The sequence below is a fragment of the Psammomys obesus genome, unplaced genomic scaffold (genome assembly GCF_907164565.1).
Source record: "Psammomys obesus unplaced genomic scaffold, mPsaObe1.curated_primary_1811, whole genome shotgun sequence".
NCBI lineage: Eukaryota > Metazoa > Chordata > Mammalia > Rodentia > Muridae > Psammomys > Psammomys obesus.
This window is the reverse complement of record NW_026586383.1, coordinates 8,434,208-8,457,143: the sequence shown is the minus strand read 5'-3', so window position 1 is coordinate 8,457,143 and position 22,936 is coordinate 8,434,208. Positions and strand designations below refer to the sequence as shown.

General features: G+C 41.5%; 1 protein-coding gene across 1 annotated transcript in view; it reads left to right on the top strand.

The window, feature by feature from the left end:
- Positions 1–22,936, top strand: part of Oxsr1 (oxidative stress responsive kinase 1) — a 67,404-nt gene that overhangs the window by 31,881 nt on the left and 12,587 nt on the right. The window contains exons 5-11 of the mRNA XM_055601668.1: positions 5,720–5,775; positions 9,487–9,596; positions 11,775–11,876; positions 12,550–12,683; positions 17,360–17,408; positions 18,082–18,147; positions 22,077–22,199. Coding sequence (XP_055457643.1) covers positions 5,720–5,775; positions 9,487–9,596; positions 11,775–11,876; positions 12,550–12,683; positions 17,360–17,408; positions 18,082–18,147; positions 22,077–22,199 — 640 coding nt within the window. The remainder of the gene's footprint in view (positions 1–5,719; positions 5,776–9,486; positions 9,597–11,774; positions 11,877–12,549; positions 12,684–17,359; positions 17,409–18,081; positions 18,148–22,076; positions 22,200–22,936) is intronic.

The window sequence follows — 22,936 nt, the reverse complement described above, 5'->3', positions numbered from 1 at the left end:
CAGTCAGATAGAGGTTGCTTACCCTCATAGGAGTCATGTCATTATTGTGTCAGGTGACTTACCTTTCCTGGCAGGTTCGCATTGAGGTTGAAAGAGTTCATAGCTGAGTAACACAGTAAGACTGTTGGTTTTTTGTTTTGTTTTCTGTATTTTTCTTTGCTCTCTGTTGCTCTGATAAATACTGTGACCATAAGCAACTTGGAGTTGGGTGGGGCTCATTTCACTTACAGGTCAGTGCTTAAACTTTGTTTCTTCTGTTTACTGGTTTGCTCAGGTAGCTTTCTTACGTAGCCCAGACTGCCTGCCTAAGTGGCACTGCCCACAGTTGGCTGAGCTGCCCTGTATCAATTAGGAAGTCATAAAATTCCGCAGACACGGGCATGAGCAGTTCTTGGGTTGCAGTTTCTTTTCTCAGTTCACTCTGTGTCAAGTTGATACCTGACGCTAGCCCTGATATTCTCCCAGCACTGCATACATATGTGTAGGTAGGCCAGCAGGAGGAGGCCCCCAGCTCATCCCCAGCTTGACTTCTCTATGTCCTGCAACCGAAGCAAACCTATTTGTCTTATGTGTCTGTGTGAGTGTCTGCACTTACGCTTGTACACTGTGTTCGTGCCTGGTGTAGGAAGACAGTGTCATATTACCTGGGACTGGAGTTCCAGGTACTTGTGAGCTACCTGATTGTGGGTGTAATGACTGAACTCGGGTCTTCTGCCCAGAGTAGTGCACACGCTTACCCACGAGCCATCTCTCCAGCCCTGTGTCTTCATTGTTTTGCAGACTATAGAATTCTTGGCTCACAATTTTTTGTTTGTTAATTCAGTACTTTGAATGTCTCATTAACTTACAGCTATCACTGGTCCAGTGTTAAGTCAGCGTTAACTGCGTAACTCCCACGCCCTGCACAAGTTGTTTTTCTCTTGCTATTCATAGCATATTCTCCCCTCTTGGGTTTGGGTTTTAACAGATATACTGTACTGCTATTGGATATACACATCATTTTGTTTGTGTGATTTCTCCTTCTTTCCTTCCTTCCTTCCTCCCTCCCTCCCTCCCTCCCTCCCTCCCTCCCTTTCTTTTTCCCTCCCTCCTTCCTTCCTTCGCTCCCTCCCTCCTTCCCTCCCTCCTTCTTTCCTCCCTCCCTCCCTCCCTCCCTCCCTCCCTCTCTTCTTCCCTTCCTCCCATAGATTATTTTTCCATTTTTCTATTTCCTTTTTTTGGCTGGTTTTTTTTTTTTTTTCATGTATGTTAACATGTTTACTTTTGTCTTAGATTTCTGAAAGCACTGTTAATATTTTTTTCTTGTCCTTTAGATTAATAATTCTGTCTTAAATTTTAATTCAGATTGTGGGGCTGGAGAGATGGCTCAGCGGTTGAGAACACTGGTTGCTCTTTCTGGATCTGGGTTCAATTGCCAGCACCTACATGGCTCTCACAATTGTCTGTAACTCCAGTTCTAAGAGATCTGATACCCTTACACAGACATACATACTGACAAAATAGCAGTGCACATGAAATAAAAATAAATTACAAAAAATGTTTGTAAAAAAGAGGAATTTAAAGGTTATTCTGCTATCATAAATCTCCTTCTAGTAGAATGAACCCTTCTAGTAGAATTTTCAATAATCCTTCCATCCTCTATCTCACTGCCTTCCTTCTCTTTTGACTGTCCTCTTACTCTTTCACTCCCTTCTCCCCGGCCCCTTCTTTTAATGTGTAGTCACTGTCTGCTTCTCTTATACAGTTTTTTTACATTTTTAAAAATTTGAAGTCTGATGAATGAGTAGAGATCATACTCACCGTGGCCGCTGACTTCTGTGCTTGCTGTTGATGTTAAAATGCATCTTTTCAGAAGCTTGGGGCGGGGTGCAGTCCAGCAGTTTGGACTCCTTTGAAGTCTTCTTTGCTCTTTGTGCACTTCCTTCTCCTTGGCAGAAGCATAGTACTGGCAAAGGCCTTTGTGCCAACGAAGCACGTGTGCCTTCAGTGTCTATTTCTGTTCATCCTTCCGTGATGGCCAGTCCTCAAGAGGTGGTTTCTGTTCACAGTGCCACTATGTAGACTTGCCCACCACTCCTAGTCAAATGAGTCTGAGTGTCTCTGGCTGGAGCTTTGCTGCTCACCATTATATAGACACAAAATAGCTCTCGCCTCAAAGGGGATAGGAAACTGTTTATTCTGGAGCCAAATTGTAAGGGCCTGTAGTCTGGGAACACAGACTTAGTCTGCTCCAAATTCCATGTTCCAGTGAGGTAGCAATTTCATTAAGTTTTTATTGAAATAGCGCAAAGAAGGCCATAAGTCAAGATGCATTGAATGCATTGGTGAAAACATCGACAGGTGATTACAGCAAAGTTCCAGTCTCTGATGCTGTCTGAATGCTTAGGTTTTGGTTGGGGGGGGGGGCGGGGAATGGCTAGTGGTCTGCTAAGTCAGTACATTTCCAAAGGTCTCACCTGAGAGTCACAAAAATGCTATATCAAATGTGGTTGAGGCTTGGGGGTGGGGCAGACTAACAAGTGAGCTGAAGATAGCACAAGATAAATTTTAATTAGGCCCTGGACCTACAACATTCTGACCTTTCCAGTCTTTGAAGTTGTAATCAGATAGTCATCCTTGTGGGAACTTGAGGACAGGATGTAGCTTCTTCCTGGGAAATTTCATCCACAATGGCCGGCCTACTGTAGTAGAACCTCCACACAGACTGAACTGGCTCTGATCCTGGACCATCATCTGGGGTCCCACTTTTCCTACCTGATATGATTTAGTGTTCCAAGCATAAATGTTTCTAAGGTTGATTCCAGGCACTGAAATGATCATTTTATCAAATATGTCTAGCCATGTGGGTGATTTTTAAGGGGGAATATTTACCAAATAGACCTACTCTTAGATTTTGTCTGTTTTCTTCCACAAGATTATTCTGTAAACAGCAGCTCCTACCCCTCAAATTCCTAAGGAATATCTCTGAGGGAAACAGGTTTTATCACACATATATATATACACTTTTTTGTTCTTGTTCTGGGAATCAAACTTGGGTCTCTGTGTAGTATCAAACACATCCTTGAGCTTACATTTAAAATAAATAAAGAAGCCACTGAAATGGCCACTCCATGATGGGACAGGTTATTATTGTGAGTAAGAGTGAGAACAGCCAGAGGTATCTGGAAGAGTACAGAGTAGAGAGAAAAAGAAGAGAGAAAAAGAAACAGACTGGACATGGCCAGGGCTGGTTCAAGAGAAAGGAAAATAGCAAGAGTGTGAATCATGAGAGTAGCAGGGATCGGAACAGTCTTGGGGCCAAGCATAGTGAGAAGTCAGAGAAGTGAGAAGGGCCAGGAGGCCAGTGTGCCTGTCTTTGCAGTGTGTGGCAAGTATGTGTGAAAAGGGCGGAGGGATGGACCCCTTGTACGCCACCACAGTTAATGTCAGTAGAAAGCCTTATATCCCTTCTGCCAGAGGCAAGGGAAATGACTCATTTTGGTGGACCTGAATTTATTTCACAAGTTTCTGAAGAATGTTGGCTTTTATCTAACCACTGGAAATTTTTCTGTATCCCAGCCTGAGCTCATTTCTGGACATACACATTGCCTGAAACCTAGCACTGTGGGCTTTAGTTAATGTTATCTTAATTTTGGTTCACTAATTTTAACGAAAGTACCACATTGATGCAAGATGTTACTAATGGGAGACTAGGCTTAGTGTATGTGGGAACTGTTGTATTTTCTTTTCAATTTTTATGTAAAGCATTTAGAAACATCTTTTTCTTAAATCCCAATGCTCTGGTCTAAAGAATATCACGTCTTCCCATTTTATTATGATTTCTTTGAGAAATATTTTATGTCAGTATACACATATGAATATATTTGTCTGTATATATGTGTATATTAATTCTCCTGTTTAAAAAAAAAAGGTACATTATATGACGTTTCCCCCCTTCCTCTTTAGAATATATGTAATGCACACCTGTAACCCCATGTATTTGGGTTGTTTAGGCAGCAGGATCAAGAGATAGAGACCAGCTTGGGTTACATAGGAAAATTCTTGAAAACAAAACAAAGACCAGAGGGGCTGGAGAGTAGGTTCATTGGTCAAGAGCACATGCTATTCTTGTAGAGGACATAGATTCAGTTCTCAGCACCTGCATGGGGACTCACAGCCATCTCTAGCTTCAGTTCTATGGATTCCAGTGTCCTCTTCCAGCCTTTCTGGGTACCAGGCAAACACTTGGTATACATATATACATTCAGACAAAAAACAAACAACAAATAAGCTTGAACACACTAAATAAACAAAAGAATAAAGATCATATTGAGGTTCTCTATAAACTTGTGTGTTCATTCACAGATAGTACAATTTCATTGGTAAGCTACTAATTAGTAATTAGATTATCCTCATTCTTTGCAGAATATTAGTTTGTAACTTACGTCTGGAAAGAATGTAGGCAGTAGAGGCAGCACTTAGTTAGCATTCCTTTGCAGCCTCCCTTGCTGCACCTCTCCTTGCAGAAAAATACCAGGTAGGTTGTCTTCTATGCACTGTATTGAATCTGTGTGGAGATTGAGTGGTTGGTTACTGCAGTTGCAAGGGACAATGCATTATTGCACAGATGCAAATGATGTTTGTGGCGAAGTGGGGTGATGGGCAGAGAAGTGTAGCCTCTAGTAAACGATAGGTGCTAGAGACAGCCAGACATTGAGGCAGGGGAAGTGGCGGCTGGATCGTGCTCTTCTTCGGTGGGTTTCTAAGAGACTCTTTCCTCCAAAGACGGTTAGGGTTCTTTCCACCGAAGGGAACTAGCCCTGCAAGGACTCGCGTTTCCTGAACCTTCCTTCTCTTCGTACCAGTTAGCCGGTCAAGTTAGAGTGTGAAGTCTGGTTCCACAGTGGGAAGAGGCACAGCCATCTCTCACGTCAGGGATGAAGGATGGAGGCCGTCTTGGCTGAAAGTACTTGCTGACTAGTTTGGGTTTTGGTGCAGTTTTTACATGAATTGATTTGTTGAGTTATTTTCTCTTTGTGTGCTCCTTTGTGCAACACCAAGATTTTGTTTTATGGTTGAGACAGGGTCTGGCTGGTGTGGAATGCTCTGTGTAGGCTAGGCTAGTCTCAGAATCACAAAACTCCACCTGCCTCTGCATTCTGAGTGCCAAGAATCAGGGTGGCCTTCACTGTCTTTGGTGTTGTTTAGTTTTTTTAGACAACAAACATGTATTGCTGTTTTACTGGAGTTATACATAGTTAACAGTGAAAGTATACCTAGTTCTGAGTAGTTCTGCTTTATTTGGTAGGCGCACAGTAGTATCTGTTTTCAAGATTGTATTCATTATTTGATCAGGTAGAAAGTAAGAAAGGAGGGTTGAGCTGGAAAGAGTGATCCATTGTTTTTTAGCATGTAGTTTGTATAGAAAAAAGTAGTATATTTCAGCAGTAAGGATTAGGTGAGGATAGATGAGGGTCACTTTCTCTCACCATTATCATCCCAGGCAAGAATATTTAATCAGCTTAGGTTTTCTAGATAGTGTAAAATGTGACATTCCTTATTATAATTTTCTGCTTAATGTATGGATTATAGTATAAATGGCTAAAAATTTTAAAAATTATTTCTACTCTTTAATGTAAAACTATTTAAATATTGCTAATGTTTTATAAATAAAACAACCAGTTGCTTAAGTTGTGTTATACTGAAGAACAAATGTTGATGTTGGTTTTTTTCCTTGAAGAGATGTGAAAGCCGGAAACATTCTTCTCGGAGAAGATGGCTCTGTACAGATAGCAGGTAATGATGAGCATACTTTCTTTTGTGTGTGTGTGCGTCAGGTAGAGATGCATGAAGGCATGCAAGTAAGTGCTTTCACATTTGTGAGTGCACTCGTTGCCGCCTTGATTAGAGCACCCTGAGCACTCAGCATGAGCGGCTACCGTGCCTGCCTGGCATCACTGTAGGTGCCAGGGGTGCGGAAGGGACTTCACCACTGCACCGCCGCCCAGTTCACAGTTTAGTCTGGGATAAAAACCAGCAGACTGTCTTACTTGTCTTTTGTGCTTTCTTAGTATCGGATCCTGTCCCATAGACTCCTTTCTGTTCACACACACTCTTAAGATGACATCTACTGCTCATAGATGTTTTCCTGCCCATTACTCATTGCTTCCTGTTTTTCCGCTCCTCACCTGCATTAGGGTCTTCTGATATCGATATTATCTCGTAACATCCTGTGCTTTTATTTAAAGGAGAAATAGGTAGGAATCCTCAGTGTTCAGGAATTAATACTCTGTGAAGAGGTGATGTAAAGTGTCTTTTATCTAGGGTTGGGATGATTGGTTTTGTCAGCTTGACTCAGTCTGGAGCCTGGGAGGGGAGTCTCCATGAGTGATTGTATACATTAGGTTGCCTCTGGATATATGTGAGGGGTTTTCTTAATGAGGCTAATTGAAGTGGGCTGACTCACCTTGAGCATGGCTGGCACCATTTCCTGTCAGCTGAGCACTAGCATGAGTATATAGTTTGGTGGCTTGCTGGTCTTGACTGTGGCTATAGTGTGACAGCTACTTCAAGTTCCTGCCACCTTGCCTTCTTCTAAATGTGAGTGAGCTACAACCTAGAATGTGAGCCAAGTAAAACCCCTTCCCCTAGAGTTGCTTTTCCAAAAGTCACAGCAACACGAAAGGAAAAACACAAGGATGACGTGGGGTCACTGCCCTTTAGGAAGGAAGTATTTGTGCAGTGGGAGCAAGGCTTCGGCAGCTTTAGAGCTTAGGTATAAGGTTGGAGTGCATGTCCTGAGGTAAGGGAATATTTACCAATCCAAATGAAACTCCTACATAAAACTGATTCCTTTAACATTAACTTTTTTTTTTTTTTTTTTTTTTTTTTTTGGTCAAAAGAGGACCAAATACTTTTCACCAAAAACAAGACACAGTATAATTTCGGCATGAATAATTTTAGAATGTATATATAATGAATTGATAAAGGGGAGATAAGCTGCATGCAGTAGCATATGTCTGGAACCTATGGAGGAGGGGAGCAAAGATAGGCTTTGAGGGGCTCACTGACTAGCTAATCTGGTCTAAGCCATGAGCTCAAGCTCAGTGAGAGACTGTCTCAGAAAATAAGATGGACACACACACACACAAATTAAGATAGTCACTGAGAACTATGCCCAACATTTGTCTCCTGTCTCTACACAAGCATGCACAGGTGAGCACCCTCCCATGCGCACACACATGCATGCACTGCACAGGAACATGGAAAAGATAAACAGCAAAACCACAAAGTGTCCAAGCACAAATCAGTTATTAAATGCCAAGTGATTAGCTTGACCAAAACATCCAACAAACCAATTGCTGGGTGTAAAGCAAGAACACAAAATTTATTACTCTGAGGGTAGGAATATGATCTGTGTGGTGAGTTGTTCAAGTTGAGGGTGTGCATATGCTGACCTTGGGCAGGGACTTCTGTTGCGTAGACCAGAGAGGCTCATCCTTACACGGGCAGCAGTCATCGCCATCATGAGCTTCAGACATTCCCAACGTCCTTCACTAGTAGACAGTATAAATAAGCTGTGGTTGAGTTGTATCCCAGCGTACCACGTGATGAAGGTTAATACAACCATAGTTCCTGCAGAAGCATTAAGAAGTCATGTGGGAGATAAAGTGAACACTAGTGCCTTTTTGTCTGGCCATCTGTCCAGTGAGAAGAACTCTGCTGCCTTTCTTCCTTTTCCATACCCGTCCTGCTGCCAGCTTTACCGGCAGTGTTTCCGTAGCTCACTTAAAACAATTTTGTTTTAGGTTTTTTTGTTGTAGTGAAATAGAAAATTGACCTTTGTTAGCCATTCTAAACCCTTGTTAGCCATTCCTACACCTTTCTGTGGTGTAAGAAATACTGCGTACCTAAACTACTACCCACAGATTCACACACATCACATTTTATTTCTTCATTGGTCCGTCAGTGAACGTTCAGACTGTGTCTACTTTTGTCTATTTGGAAAAAAGTTGCTCTAAACTATATGTAGGTATCTCAACTGCTGTTTTTATCCTTTCTTCTCCTTTCCTCTATTTCCTCCTTCTCTCCATCTGTTCTTCCCTTCCTCTTTCTCTCTCTTCCTCTTTCTTTTTTTTATGTAGTACAGGCTAGCTTGAACTCCTGACTTCCCTCCCACCTTCTGAGCAGGGACTGTAGCGATGTGTAATCATGCCTGGCTTATTTCTTCTGAGTATATTGGTGGACCATATGATGATTTTACATTAGTTTTTTTGTTTTGTTTTGTTTCGTTTTGTTTCTTCCCCTTTTCGAGACAGGGTTTCTCTGTGTAGCCTTGGCTGTCCTGGACTCACTTAGTAGCACTTAGTAAACCAGGCTAGCCTCAGACTCACAAAGATCTGCCTGCCTCTGCCTCCCTGAGTGCTGAGATTACAGGTGTGTGCCACCACACTGGCCTTACATTAGCTTTTTGAAAAAAGGATTGCCCTATATTGTGTAGCAGTTATACCCTTTTTCATTCCTATCAGCAATTTATAAGGGTTTCAGTTTATCAACATCTGTAACAATGCTAATTTTCTGGGGTTTTTTGTTTGTTTGTTTTTGTAGACAGGGCCTTCTCACTATATAGCTAGCCCTGGCTAGTCTGGAACTCATAGTAAAGACCAGACTGGTCTGGAACTCATAGAGATCAGCTTGCCTCTGCTGGAATTAAAGGTGTATGTCACTGTGCCTAGTTTCTAGGGGTTTTTTGTTTCGTCTTTTTTTGTTTGTTTGTTTGTTTGTTTGTTTTGTTTTTTTAACAAAATCCATTATTAGTCATCTAATTTAATATCAATCTCACGATTTTGATTATATTTGTCTAACGATCAGCTATGTTTTCGTGTATGTATTGTTCATTTGCTTTTCTTAGGTGAAATCCTTTGCTTGTTCTTTTAAATGTGGTTTTGTTATTGCTAAATTGTAGGATTTTTTTGTCTTTTTCACTTTGCAGCCCGTATTGGGTATTGGCTTCTGACTCCTTAGCACTGGATGTAGGCATTCTTTATGTATTCTGGATATTAATACTTTCTCAGTTGTGGTTTCCAATTTTTTTCTGGTTCTGTGGGTTTATTTGGCTTGTGATTTCATGGGCTTCAGTCCAAGGCTGACTAGACCCATTGATACTAGACCCATTGATTTGGGTCCTAACCCTGAGGCAAGGCAGAATAACATCGTGGTGAGAGCATGTGGGAGGAGGAAGTTGTTCATGACTGTCAGGAAGCTGAGAGCAGCAAGAAGTATCCAGAGCACTCACCAGTTTCCCCCAGTAGGCCCGACCTCTACACCATGTCCCCAAATGCTCTCACTCTGACTCTGTACAGGGTTAATTTATTGATTCCTTAGAACTCTGAGAAGCTGTCACTTCCCAGGGCTCATCAGCTGGCAGCCACCCCAAATTCCTGGGCCTGTGGGAGAGATTTCCTATTCAAACCATAACAAATCCTGTGCTGTTGCACTCTGTTTCAGATTTTGGTGTTAGTGCTTTTTTAGCGACTGGTGGTGATATTACCAGAAATAAAGTGAGAAAGACGTTTGTTGGCACCCCTTGCTGGATGGCGCCTGAAGTCATGGAGCAGGTACTGTGAGTTTGGTCTTTCTTAAATGTCGAGATTTTGTTATTAAACCAAGCAGGGAACCTTAGTGCTATGTTTGCTCACCATGGCAGGTTAGCTGCATGAGATGCGTGTTTTTGTTGACTTGTAAGGGAACTATTTCATCTAAGGGAAACTGCAGAATGAAGCAAGCAGCAACAGAGCTGCAGATCTTTCCATGGGACACAAGAAGCTCAGGACTGTACCAGAGACAACCCAGGGATGGAGACAGTAAAACATTGTGAAAATAGGTTTGAGTGCAGACTAAAGTTTTCGTTGCAGGGGCTCTTCTCCATCAGACAGTTCACTGCAGCCTCTTGTCATCTGCCTCATCGCATTACAGTGAGCACGCTCTTAAACTCAGGGCTCATTTCTTGGTGTTCATCTCATCTTCCTGGCAACATTTGAAACTACTGACTGCTGCAGCTTTATTTACCTTCTTATTGTACTTTCTTAATTTTTCTTGGGCTTGTCAGGTGGTTTTTCGAAATGGCCTCTTTTAGGCCATCTGTTTGTATTGTTTTATCTTTCAAGACAGGGTTTCTCTGTGTAGCCCTGGCTGTCCTAGAACTTGATTTATGAACCAGACTGACCTCAGACTCAGGTCCTCCTGCCTCTGAAGGCATGCCACCAGACCTGGCCCTCTGTGTCTACTCTTGAGTCTCCCAGTAGGATGTGGTGAACTACACATGTTATCCAAGGACAGTCTGGGACAGGAGGATCGTGAGATTGAAGCCAGTCTGGACTATATAGCCAGACCCTGTCTCAAAAGAAGACGTTTCTCAGGGTCATCTTCTGGGCTCTTTTCTTTTTGACTGCATGTATCCCCTGGATGTTCTCATCCATGCTGCCACCTGCAAATAACGCCTAAGTCACATGCAAGCCAGTCGTATTTCTTAAGGTTTCAGGTTACTCTCAATACCATACACCCTGTAGGAGGGCACTACAGGCCAGGGTCATCAGAGGCTGTACTCAGGGACACAGTGGACAGCATGGGCTATGGAGAAAGGCTGGGGTAAGGAGACTGTATGAAAGAATATGAGACTTCATTGGTTTTCCTGGGTGGAGGGTATGGTAGTACCTGAGCCTACTTCTTAGGTAAGCAGGGCTTGCCCCTGATTGGTCTGGGAGAGAAGCCTGTGGAAATGGGGAATGTTGTCCCTGCAGGGAGCTTGCCTTTGAAGCGTTAGAGGCCTTCCTGTTGTACCAGAAGGCAGGGTAGCGCATATTTACCACTGAATTTAAGTCTTGGACTGTAAACTTTGGAGACCAACTTCACTTAGGTAGCTCAGCATAGAAGATTAAAAATGTGTAACTGTGATATGATGGTGGCAGTAGAAATGCTGAGAAATTTGGCACTCTGTTCAGACCTTAAAAAGTATCCACAATTCCTTTATAACTTTCCATTGTAGTGACAATGCTAACATCCCTAGGTGTGGTAGCACATACTTGTAATTCTGTTACTCAGGAGACTGAGGATGCATGAGGAGTTACAGGGGAGTCGGGCCAGGTGACGAGAGCTTGTCTTAAAACAAAACAAAGATTCCTCAGGATAAGGGAGATAGGAGAGAAAAGGAAAAGGCAAGGAGGGAAAAAGACAAGAAAGGAGAGAAGAAAAAAGATGTGATAGAACATTTGGAAAATAAGAGATGGGGTTATGCAAAACCTTGGTTCCAGTTTTTTTTTTTTTCCTTTTTTTTTAAAGTTCTGTTCTTGTTTTTGGTAAACAGAGTGCACCTTCTAATTATATCAAACATAATGATAGTTTTACATTTTTATAAGTGCTTTATGATGAACAGTTTTCTGTATTTTCATATAGAATAAGTAAACACTGCTAGTAATTGACTGTAAATGAATGTAATAGTTGACAGTTTACGGGTTTAGAGTTTAAAGTTTGTGGTAGTGTACACTTAATCCTAGTACTTAGGAGGCTGAGGCAGGAGAATAAAAAATTCAAGGCTAGCCTGGGCTGCACAGGGAGACTTCTCAGGCCCCCACTCTCCCGCCTCCCAAAAAAGCATCAAAGTTTATCTGCACTTCAATTTTTCGTGAGATACTAGAAACTTCTGTAAAAAGTGTTTTAGCCTGGTTAAAGTAATTTTGCATCTCTCTCTCTCTTGCTGTATTGTCCAACTCCCGCCACCCCACCCCAATCCCTTTCAGGTTCGAGGTTATGATTTTAAAGCTGATATCTGGAGTTTTGGAATCACAGCGATCGAACTGGCCACAGGGGCAGCTCCTTACCATAAATACCCACCAATGAAGGTGAGGCTCATATTCAAAACATTGTTCCAACTCAAGTTCCCATTACTTTTAGAGCCATTTACACTTGCCAGTCATACCTACAGTTATTTGTTTTCCTAGACTTGTGTGTTTGTGTTGTAGCAAAATAGAATCTTTCCAATAAAATTACCAGCATAACCAATTTTGCATTGTATTGGGATCAAACCCAGGACAAACCATTTTTGAATGTGTATTATTTAAGTGATAAATATGTTCATGACATAGAGCCATGACCATATTGAGACTCTTTCTTTCCTTGGGTTCAGAGCCACTGAGCTCTTTTATGTAGATGTTCATAAAGTGCATACAGAATTCAGAGCTACAATCGTCTTGCTAGACTGTGAACACAGGACTCTTCCTAAGTCTAACTGCATTTGGGTGTCTGTTATCCAACCTCCTTGGCTTCTCTATTTATCTGCTCTTCATAGGCTCTGGTGACAGCAGCGGGGCTGTCAGTGCTTACTGGGGAGGTGCATGAACCACCACACCCAGCTTTTTTTATTTGAGTTTTGAAGGATTGAACTCGGGTCCTTATCCTTATACAGCACTTATCTCCAGCCTTTAGATGTCAGCTTCTAAAAAGTAAAATCTGCTTGTATATTAGAAAGCTTTTTTCCTATTGGAAACTCTTATATTGTACTGAAATTTTTTCCAGGTTTTAATGCTGACACTCCAGAACGATCCTCCTTCTTTGGAAACTGGTGTTCAAGATAAAGAAATGCTAAAAAAATACGGGAAATCATTTAGAAAAATGATTTCATTGTGCCTCCAAAAGGACCCAGAAAAAAGGTAAAATATTATATGAATGTGATATGTTTCTTTTGCCACATGAACTTGTGTGGGAAGCCCAAAAAAATCACATGTATACACGGTAGTACGCGTGTATAAAAATGAATGAATTGCAAACTTTGGAAGCATTTATAAAGGCCATTTTACAAGGTTGGAAGTGATTGAGTTGACTTCTGTGTTCTTATAAGTATATAGTATATCTAAGTTGTCCAGATATTTCTTGATTGATTTCTTAAAACTATAAAATTATATCTTGCAAATTCTGTACTAGTAAAATGCCAGCTTGTACTTAAAGTATAACTGACATTTTCAATTTAATAACAAAAGAACTCTAACATAACTCATTTATATTTCATGTCAAATAATTTTACTTTTCATGTTGGAAAGATGTTAGTAATCAAAGTTTCAAATAGTTTCTTTGTCGGCTTTGACATTGTTAAGCAGCAGGTCCTTAAGTAAGGGTATTTAATTTAGTTGCTGCTGAACAGCACTGAAGGGGAGATCCCTGAGTGGAACCTTGTGTTTTTACGTCACACATATCCTAGTGGTAGAACTTGAGTCTGAAGTGTGCCATCCTTGACGCGGGGCTGCATCCACCGTATCTTGCTCTCTGGTCTTCTGCGTGTACATCACCGTCCCACATGCGCTGTCTCCACATCCACAGGTTCATCCACCTGTGCATCGAGTGCTGTGATCAGACTGTGATAGCACTCAGCTCATCAGCCTCCTTGAGCAACCCAGTGTATCAGCTGTCGGCACAGAGTTGGCACATAGCAGCCACTCTAGTTAAGCTGGAGGTGGTATAAGTGCGGCAGGGCTGTGTGGGTTCTGCACAGATCCTGCCCCATTTAAATATAAGGCATCCGAGGTTCTGGTATTGGTGAAGGGGTCCTGGAACCAGTTCGGGATACCACGGGGCGACTGTGTATTCCACTAAGTTTCTTAGCACTAAAGTTGTTTAATTTTGTTTTCTCTAAAGGTCGACAAAAGTAAAAGACTTTGACATCCTTGATCATATGTCTAGTATATGTAATGGGGCTTCAGAATTTACTGTTGGAAATATTGGAAAGGGTAAGAAAAACAGGCAGCAAAGTTCATGTGTATGTTCTTAGAATTTTTTGTTTCTCAGCGGTGTCTAAAACTGATAGGGAATGACTTTGTTTCTGCCAAGTTAGCTGACGAAAACAACAGATTCCTTTTTTTTTTTTTTTTTTTACAAATATCTAGAAGTAACAGATAAAAATCCATCAGACTTAAAGATCCTGAGGTGCCAGAAACAATGAATCCGTAAATTACAGAGGAAATGTGAACTGATCCAGTGGCTACCACCATGGAATACTACTCACGCTGAGCTACTAGGTTGGATTTCTGACTCCAGTGCTCTGACTTTCAGGATTGGGACCTTGGGTCTACCTGGAGGGGATCTTCAGCTGAGTTTCTACCTAGAGATAGGACTATCAGAAAACCTCTTCCTCCTTTTTATAAATTGTGTATTTTCAGTTTATACATGAGTGTTGGCCTCTGGGTGTTATGCATACCACCTACATTCCCGCAGCCTCTCTTCTCAGTGAGATGGCAAGGCTTAGACACTGCCGCCACTCCCGAGGCAGCACAGTCGGTCCACGTTAAGTGACCTGACTTCTACACATTGAGAGTCTGAGTTTGTACTCCCCACACTAAATTCATACCCAACACCTCTCAGGACTTCAATGTGGAAACACTGTTGTCAGGCACCTACAGTTTGGGGCTGCAGGGGTCTCAGAACCTGCAAAGCCAGGCTCCAAGGCTGCTGGGAACAGCATGCCCAGCTCCAGCCATCCATCCAAGCTGCTGCTTACATGGTGGCATTGTACCGTGAGCCAGGGCGGGCAGACAGCAGCCCTGGTTCTTCAAGAAGTTTGGATAATGCAGTGGTCGCCGAAATGAATACAAATCTTTGAATTTATGAAAACCATTTATCAAAACCTTAGGAAAAGACTGTTTATGACCAAAGAATCAAGCAAGCATTTGAGAACAGAAAGGTTCAGTTAACATGTAAAACCACAGATTCTTCTTGTGTGGGCTGGACTGTGATTTGCTCCTGATTGAGTAAATTGTGAAGAAAAATACCTTAACAGTGAGGAAGCCTGGTAGGCACCTTCTCTACCTAGTGATCAAGGCCACAGCGTAGTGAACCTCCGCAAGCGATGAGTAAGAACGGCGCATCGCCTTGTAAAGCCTTCTTTACCCTGTTCCATGACTGCAGTTTGTAGTGAGAGAGTAGTAGAGAGGCCCACATTTAGGAATATGCCATAGCATACCTGACCAGTATTTTTTAAAAAAAGCATCAAGCAAAGTTTTAGAAGAGGTTAATTGGGCATGGAGAATAGATTTCACAAGGTGTGCTGCAGGTGCTTTGACAGAGAAGGCACCATGGGAAACTGAAGAAATTTGAGTAAAATCTGTAGTTTTTAGTTAGAAAGCTTGTACTAGTAATAATGATTTGGTTTCTTGATAATTGTAATTTGATCATATAAAATGTTAATTAACTTCATGGAGCTAGTGAAGGATATGAAAGAATTGCATACTATTCAGCTCTTTCATAAGTTAAAACTGTTTCAAAAACATAGATTTTTAAATCTCTGGGAAGTATGGAAAATACATTCCAGTTTAAAACTTAGAATTAAGTGTTGTTTAAGCATGTTAAGGTCAAATAACACAAAACACAACTCATTAAATAGAAAAAAAATGAAAGAAAACAAAAACCCAACTGTTGACTGGTTAAGTACCAGCTATTGCCATAACTTTTAAAGCAGTTATGCCATCTCATTTAATTTTCACAATCATCTTACCAGGACAGCATTTTTTATTTCTCTGTTTTACAAAATCCACAAATGCTTACATGCAAATGTCTAGACTTATCAAGGAGAGAATAAAGAGAATGGAGAAATGATATTCAAGTAACCGCTGAAATAAACCTGTGCTAGCACAGGCCTATCATTTTAGAACTTTGGTGTGGCTAGGATGATCAGAAGTTTATGGACCATCTGTGGCTCTTGAGCCAGGTTTGAGGCCAGCCTTGCAAATGTTGACTTAAAATAATAAGAATAAGAATGGAAAGACTTTCTAGTACTGAAGCCTTGAATACACATATTAAAGAATCATGTGTTCCAAAGTCCGAACAGTATACCTTCTCTCCTGCTTGTGCATTCCTTGTAGGCGACCTCATTAATTCCCTGCTGAGGAACTACAGGTACACAGCTGCCTCCTGTAGTCACAGGGGTGAGGCCAGCACTTGGTTCAGAACCCTGAGCAAGAATAACTGTCAGTTCTCCAGCTGCTCAGATTCTTATTCAAGAATGAATATGAAGTTAAGATTTTTTTTTTTGTAATAATTGAGTTTTGTAGTTACATTCTTTGACTTCACTCTTCCAAAAGTTGTACTTCAGAAAAAAGGAAATGGACACAGAAGAAAGAAATAGTAAGCTGTTATCCTAGGCAAAGAAGACATTGAAACATTGAAATCCTTACCAAATGAAAAATGCCACTGTTTAATCTCATGTTATACACAGTTGCCGTTTTTCATTTCCTAATCGGCATCAATCTTGGAAGCGTTGGTGTTCCCGAGCTCAATGTTTAGTTGGAGTTACCTGTGAAGTGCCGGTACTGACTCTTCCTCCCAGACACTGTGCTCTGTTTGGTGGGATGAAGCCTAGAGTGGGTGTTGGAAATACCTCTATTCTAGTGCATAGCAGTGTGTAGCTAGCAGTGCATAGCTACTGTTCACACTGCAGTTACACTTAGGGGTGAATGCTTACCAGGCTGTGCAAGGTTCTGTGTAAGCGTCCATCCTCAGCAGTGTTCGTACTCTTAATTTCCAAGAAATAGCATTACATGGTAAGTATGTGGTAGAATTAGGTGTGGTCTTTGAAGAGTAAATTCTTTATTCTTAGTGATCCTCTTTTAAAAGCTAGTAAAGTTGATAATGAATTTACTCCATTCAAGATCATGCATAACTAAACTCAACTGAATTTGGGTTAAGTTTGGAAAATTTAATTTTTTTCCTTTTTTTTTTTTTCATAAAGGGAAATTGAGAAATCTAAGAATCTGTAGTTGCCTTAAATTGAATCCTGTTGGGCTACTATGTAGCAAGAACCAAATGTTGCTCCCCTCCCCCGGTTTAAATGAGTTTTTATGCTTTGCTAAAACTTTTGAATGGTTAATGTATAGCTCCCTGAAAAATGATATCGCTAAGTAGCAAACATTTTGGAAGTCCGTAAGAATTCTCTTCTAGAAACAGTATTTTGTAATGAACTTTTCAAAGAGTCTACGATTGTCATTAGGATGCTTCCCCCAACTCCCATCCCGCCTCTATAGCTTCTTTGTGTAGCCCTGGCTGTCCTGGAACTCACTCTCTAGACCAGGCTGGCCTCAAACTCAGAGATCTGCCTGCCTCTGCCTTTCAAAAAGTGCTGGGATTAAAGGTGTGCGCCACTACTACCCAGCCAGTCATTAACATTTTCTGTGTGAGTTTTATTCTACCTAGTGTGCTATGCCAAGATTATTTTGTTTTTTGGCAGGTGAAGGAAACTGGAATATACTGAGTTTTCAGTTTGCCGCTCAGGAAATAATTTCTTATTTTTGAAGATGGAAATTCGCATTATGCTTGAAAACTAAACTCTCCTTTCTGCTTTTAGACCAACAGCAGCAGAACTGTTGAGGCACAAGTTTTTCCAGAAAGCAAAGGTGGGCATGCCAGCTTTGAGTGTGTACATTCATATGGTGCTCCTCTGTTGCGCACTTGTGTTCACTGTTACAAGTTGGACTTCAGATGCTTCCATGTGGAGAGGTGATGACAGATAATTACTAAAGGTGTTATGTATGCAGTCTTTGGTGAGTGAGGCAGCTGTTTTTGAGGAGCATGAGGACCTAACCTTGATCTCTAGAACCCACAACAAAAGATGAGATGTGGAGACCTGGCTTCCAGCCCCTGACTGGGAGGCGAGACCCATCCCAGAGCTCTCTGCTGGCAAAACTGGCTTAGTGGTGACCCTCCAGTCTTGGTGAGAGACCTCACCTACAGACAGGTGGCTGCTGGGCGGAGTGCACGCATGCTGCTCATGCACACGAGCATTCTCTCTCTCGTTTAGAAGTGGCCTGTGAGCAGCTGAGCCCCCATTTCCAGGGTTAGAGCCCGCATCCTGACATCCTGTGTTAGTGCATTTGGAAATGCAACAGATGCGACCTTTCATAGGAAATGGTTCCTAGTACACACTAAAGGTCTGTCTACAGCTGGAAAAAGGAAGTGTTTCCTCATTTCTTCACAAAATAGTTTACTTATCACCTATTAACCGTGATTGACGTTTCTGTGTCAGATTTCAGTAATAAAAAGTTCTGAAAACTAACTTTTCTTTTCCAGAATAAAGAATTTCTTCAAGAAAAAATACTACAGAGAGCGCCTACCATTTCTGAAAGATCTAAGAAGGTAGCGGCGGTGTTTAACTCAGTTTTCTTAGGCTGCTTAGGGTAGACTTCAGGGATTGGGTTGCTTCTTCTGTGCTTTTCAGTGAGTGTTATTCTGTTAATAGAAATGAAGATTCTTAATTTTAAGCATTTTAAAGCATTTGATATGTCCAGTCAGCAAAAACCTGTCAGCTGTATACTCTGCTGTCTCCTAGCATATCAAGGCAGGCTGCATGGCAGTTGGTGAGGTAGTTCTACCTCTTGTTGAATCTCTGTTTGTAGCCACTCAGAGCGAGATGAAGATTTTGCATAGCACTTAGAGCTTGGGGTGTAAGTCGTATTACCTCCTCGCTCAAGACAAATAAAGCATGTTGTTTTGTGTGTGTTGTTTCTAAGAATTTTACTCACATTTTGAACCTAAGGAATGCATTAAAGTCCTGGTTTGGACAATATACATGATTGCCATTACACACACACACACACACAAAAAAAAAAAAAAAAAAAAAAAAAAACCCCAAACCATTTTTCTTACTCTTCTTCCCTTAAGGGAGACTTAGCATATGTGAAGGAGATGCTCTCCCTTGGATTTTGTTGATGATGGACTAGGGGGAGAAGACCAAGGACTTCTGTTCCTTGTGCTATAGTAGAAACCTTCCTGGATGTTGGGGCCATTCTGGAATATGCTAGAGTAGAAGGCTTGCCTGGATGTTGGGCCCATTCTGGAATATGCTAGAGTAGAAGCCTCCCTGGGAACTCAGGACCATCTGGTAGAAGCTGACTAACTATACATTTCACTTCTTGAGGTTTCTGTCACTATACAGAAGGTTTTCCTTAACAAAGAATAAGGATACGTTAAACATTCTAAGTTTATATCTCACTAACAGTCACTAATAGCACATTAGTTTGCCTTCTCTTCAGAGCTTTGTAATTCTGCAGCTAGGGACGCTGAAGTCTGGTTATGACCAGATCTCCAATTTCTTCTGAAGTGTTCCTGAGAAGCTGCTTTTTCTCCCCTAGACCTTAAGTTACACTGCTTCCCTTGTAGAGAAGATTCCTTCTTATTTTCACTTGCTGTTCTTTGCCCTTGTGTTTATCAGCTGCTGTCATCCACCAGAATCACAAGGGATTCAGAGCACAGTCACCTCATCCCAGATGCCTGAAGTCTAATGTCTGGGGAATGGGAAAGTCCGAATGGTTATTTGGGAAAACACTGTGTATTGCTCCACTTTAGTTTAGGCCATTAGTGTAGCACTTCCTCAAAATAGTTTTCTTTGACTGCCTAAACTACAGTGGTGCCTTCGCATAACTTTCTAGTCCATCGTGTTCTACTTCACTCCTTCGAGCTATCTGTCACCATCTAACAGGAGACAGCCTTTCTACACTGTTTGAACAAAGCTTACTGCATTGCCCCATCTTATAGGCCTGTGTTAGTTCTTTGTACACAGGACACATTTGCAAATAATTTGAATGCAATTTAAAACATCTCTGCTTGTAGTGGTAGTAAATCCTAATTGAAATTGTTTATAGTGTCTATAGGGTTTTTTTTTTTTTTTTTTTTTTTTTTAAGATCAGTGAACCTCAAGGAATAACACAAGCTGGGTTTCATGGCGTGTACCTGTAGCCATACACATACAGTATTTTGGCGGCTAAAACAGCATTGAAAGCGTGAGGCTAACCTAGGCTACTTTGTGAGATGCTGCCTCGGAATTAAATTCTGGGGCTGGGAATGGGAGATGGCTCGGTGGATAGAGTGTCTGCTGCAAACGCATGAGAGCACAGCTCACAGCCAGCCATGGGCGAGCATACCTATAACCTTAGCCTGGGGAGAGGGAGGAGATGGGAGGCTAATGGATTCCTGAAGCTTATTGGTTTACCCAGCCAAGCCAAATAGATGAATTTCAGATTCTGCAAGAGACAGATATTCCAAGTTAGTTAGAGATTGTATTGGCTTAGTAAAAGTGGGAATTATGGGTTCTCCTCCAAGATCCATTCTAGTACCAGACATAGTTTTCCTCTTGTTGAGCAGGCCTTAAGTCCAATTAGAGAGCTGCTGTTTACTACCAAGGTATGGAAGTCAGTATTATGTGTGTCCTCTGGTTTATCCATGACATGTTAGTTGTTCCTGTGGTTCATGGGTGTTACAGCTGGGTAGGTTGTTGCTGTGGTTCATGGGTATTACAGCTGGGTAGGTTGCTGCTGTGGTTCATGGGTGTTATAGCTGGGTAGGGCTATCGGTTCTTTTCTCTCTTAGAAGCTTCCTTGGCACCTTTTGTACCACAAAAACTAGGAGAGGAAGTTTTCAGGTCAGTTCTAGCTTGGGTTCATCTAGGTTGGACCCTTTTCCTAACCATGTCATGAAACTAGTTTGAGATGGAATTGAGGAAAGGTGAAAACATCTGCCTTTAGGAACTGTGGAGATGGCTCAGTGGTTAAGAGTACTATCTGTTCTTGCAGAAGACCTAGTTCAATTCCCAGCATGCACATGGTGGCTCATGACTGTTAATCCCAGTTCTAGGAGAATCTAAGATTAAGATTCTCCCCTGGTCTCCGTCTTGTGGTACACAGATATACATTCAGGCAAACGCTCATACATGTTAATAATTAAAATTTGAAAAAAAAATGGTTAGCTTTAATAAATGTATAAGCCAGTATTGGAGGAACTACATAAGACCAGAGGTGATGAGATCAGGAAGTATTCTTTGGCTCTGTTAAAGCTTCTTTAAGAAGGCAGCAGTGCTGGAATAGTTACTGTTTCTGAGTATAGGGAAAAGAGATTACTAAGAAAGACTTTTAAGAAGGAAGTAGGACACTGATTATGGTGACATTTTCAACTTTGTTGTGGAAAATTCCATACTCTTAAAATAGCCCCCCCCCAAAGGGGTGGGGGACCAGGCAGTAACACACCTATTACAGAGATGAATATAAACTTCCAAAGAAAATTAAATTAGGAAGAAGATAGTGGACTTGTTTTTTTGAGTCAGGGTCTCATGTAGTCCACGCTGCCCTCTTAATTCACTTATTGCCAATGGTGGCTTTGAATGCCTGTTCTTCTGCTCCCCAAAAGAACTGGGTACATACCACTTTGGCTAGCACATAATATCCATTACAACCTCTCCCCTCCAGTACTGAGCACTGGTCCTAGCATCTTGTATCCTTGGCTAGTGTTTGACCACTGAGCACATCCTTTGTCCAGTGTCCAGTGGAGGTTAAGAGAGTACTGGTTTTCCTGTCAACACTTGCCTGGCTCTTGAACTCTCTGTGAAGTAGAATTTATAATTTCGGATTAAAAAGTTGAAGCTGGGCATGGTGGTACACATCTTTAATCCCCATACTCAGGAGACAGACAGGTGGATCTGTGTCAGTTCAGTGCCTGGCTGGTCTGAACTGCAAGGTACAGGCTAGCCAGAGCTACACTGTAAGACTGACCTAAAAGACAAAAGGAAAAAAAAGTTGAAAAAAGAATATATTCTTTTTTGGTTTTTTGAGACAGTGTTTCTCTGTGCACCTTTGGCTTTCCTGGCTGTCTCAAACTCACAGTGATCCACCTGCCTCTGCCCCTCTGAGTACTGGGATCACAGGTATGTTCTACCATGCCCAGCTAAGAATATATTCTTTACCTTGGGTTTGTTTATGATGTATTTGAAACCTCTTTTCTTCCTCTTTAAATGTCTTGGTATATTTTATTTATTTATATTTATTTATTTTTTTCCCCCAATGCCTTAACCTAAAATATATTGCTGGGGTTCATTTAGAGTGTGAGAAGGTTGTGGTTAAAGTATTGGGTAGAGTAGATTGAGGGTTGGAGGGTGTGAGTTTTTAGGGGTGCACTTACCAGCATAATAATGATCTAGTTAGTATTTTATTTAGGTGATGGAAGGAATGGGAAATAAGGTTGAGGTTCCTGTTATATATACAAACCACTACCATAATCACATGGCTTTCCTTGCTCAGGTTCGGAGAGTGCCAGGCTCCAGCGGCCGTCTCCATAAGACAGAGGACGGGGGCTGGGAGTGGAGTGACGATGAACTTGACGAGGAGAGTGAGGAGGGCAGAGCAGCAATTTCACAGCTTAGGGTAAGTTTTATTTAGCTGGATACATTCTTTTTTTTTTTTAATTTTATTTATTTAATTTTATTTTATGTGCATTAGTGTGAAGGTATCAAATCCCTTGGAACTGGAGTTACAGACAGTTGTGAGCTGCCATGTGGTGCTGGGGATTGAACATAGGTCTTTAGGAAGCGCAGACAGTGCTCTTAACCACTAAGCCATCTCTCCAGCCCCAGCTGGATACATTCTTTAGAGATGTCTGTGGTTCTTGTTACATCTTGAAGATCTAAAACAGAAAGAAGACAAGTGCTACAAACAGGATTTTCTAGTTCAGTGTGATGACATTTAGGATATATGAAAATGCCACATGTCGAGAGGTGAAAACTGTCTTGATATGGAGAGAAACTGCACGGTACTAATGGCTAGACACTGCAGAAGGATTGTGAACTGGAAGCCCTGCAACATAAAACTGTGTCCCAGAAGCATCTTGAGGAACAGTGGACTTCTTTAATTGGTATACACTGAATATCTTATGTGTTCTGCCGTGTGTGTGTGTGTGTGTGTGTCTGTTAGAAGCCTTGGGGTCTTTCTTTTCCCTTTCTTCTTCATTCTGACCCCAGATTATGTATAGAAATATAACATTATCTGGGGTTTTAGTCATCTCTTGGAAATGAAGTGTTTGTTGATGGACCTCGTCCCAGGTCTGTGTCTTGGCTGTTCTAAGTGTGACGGCTGTAACCCTGGAAGCACACGTGTCTGTGTAC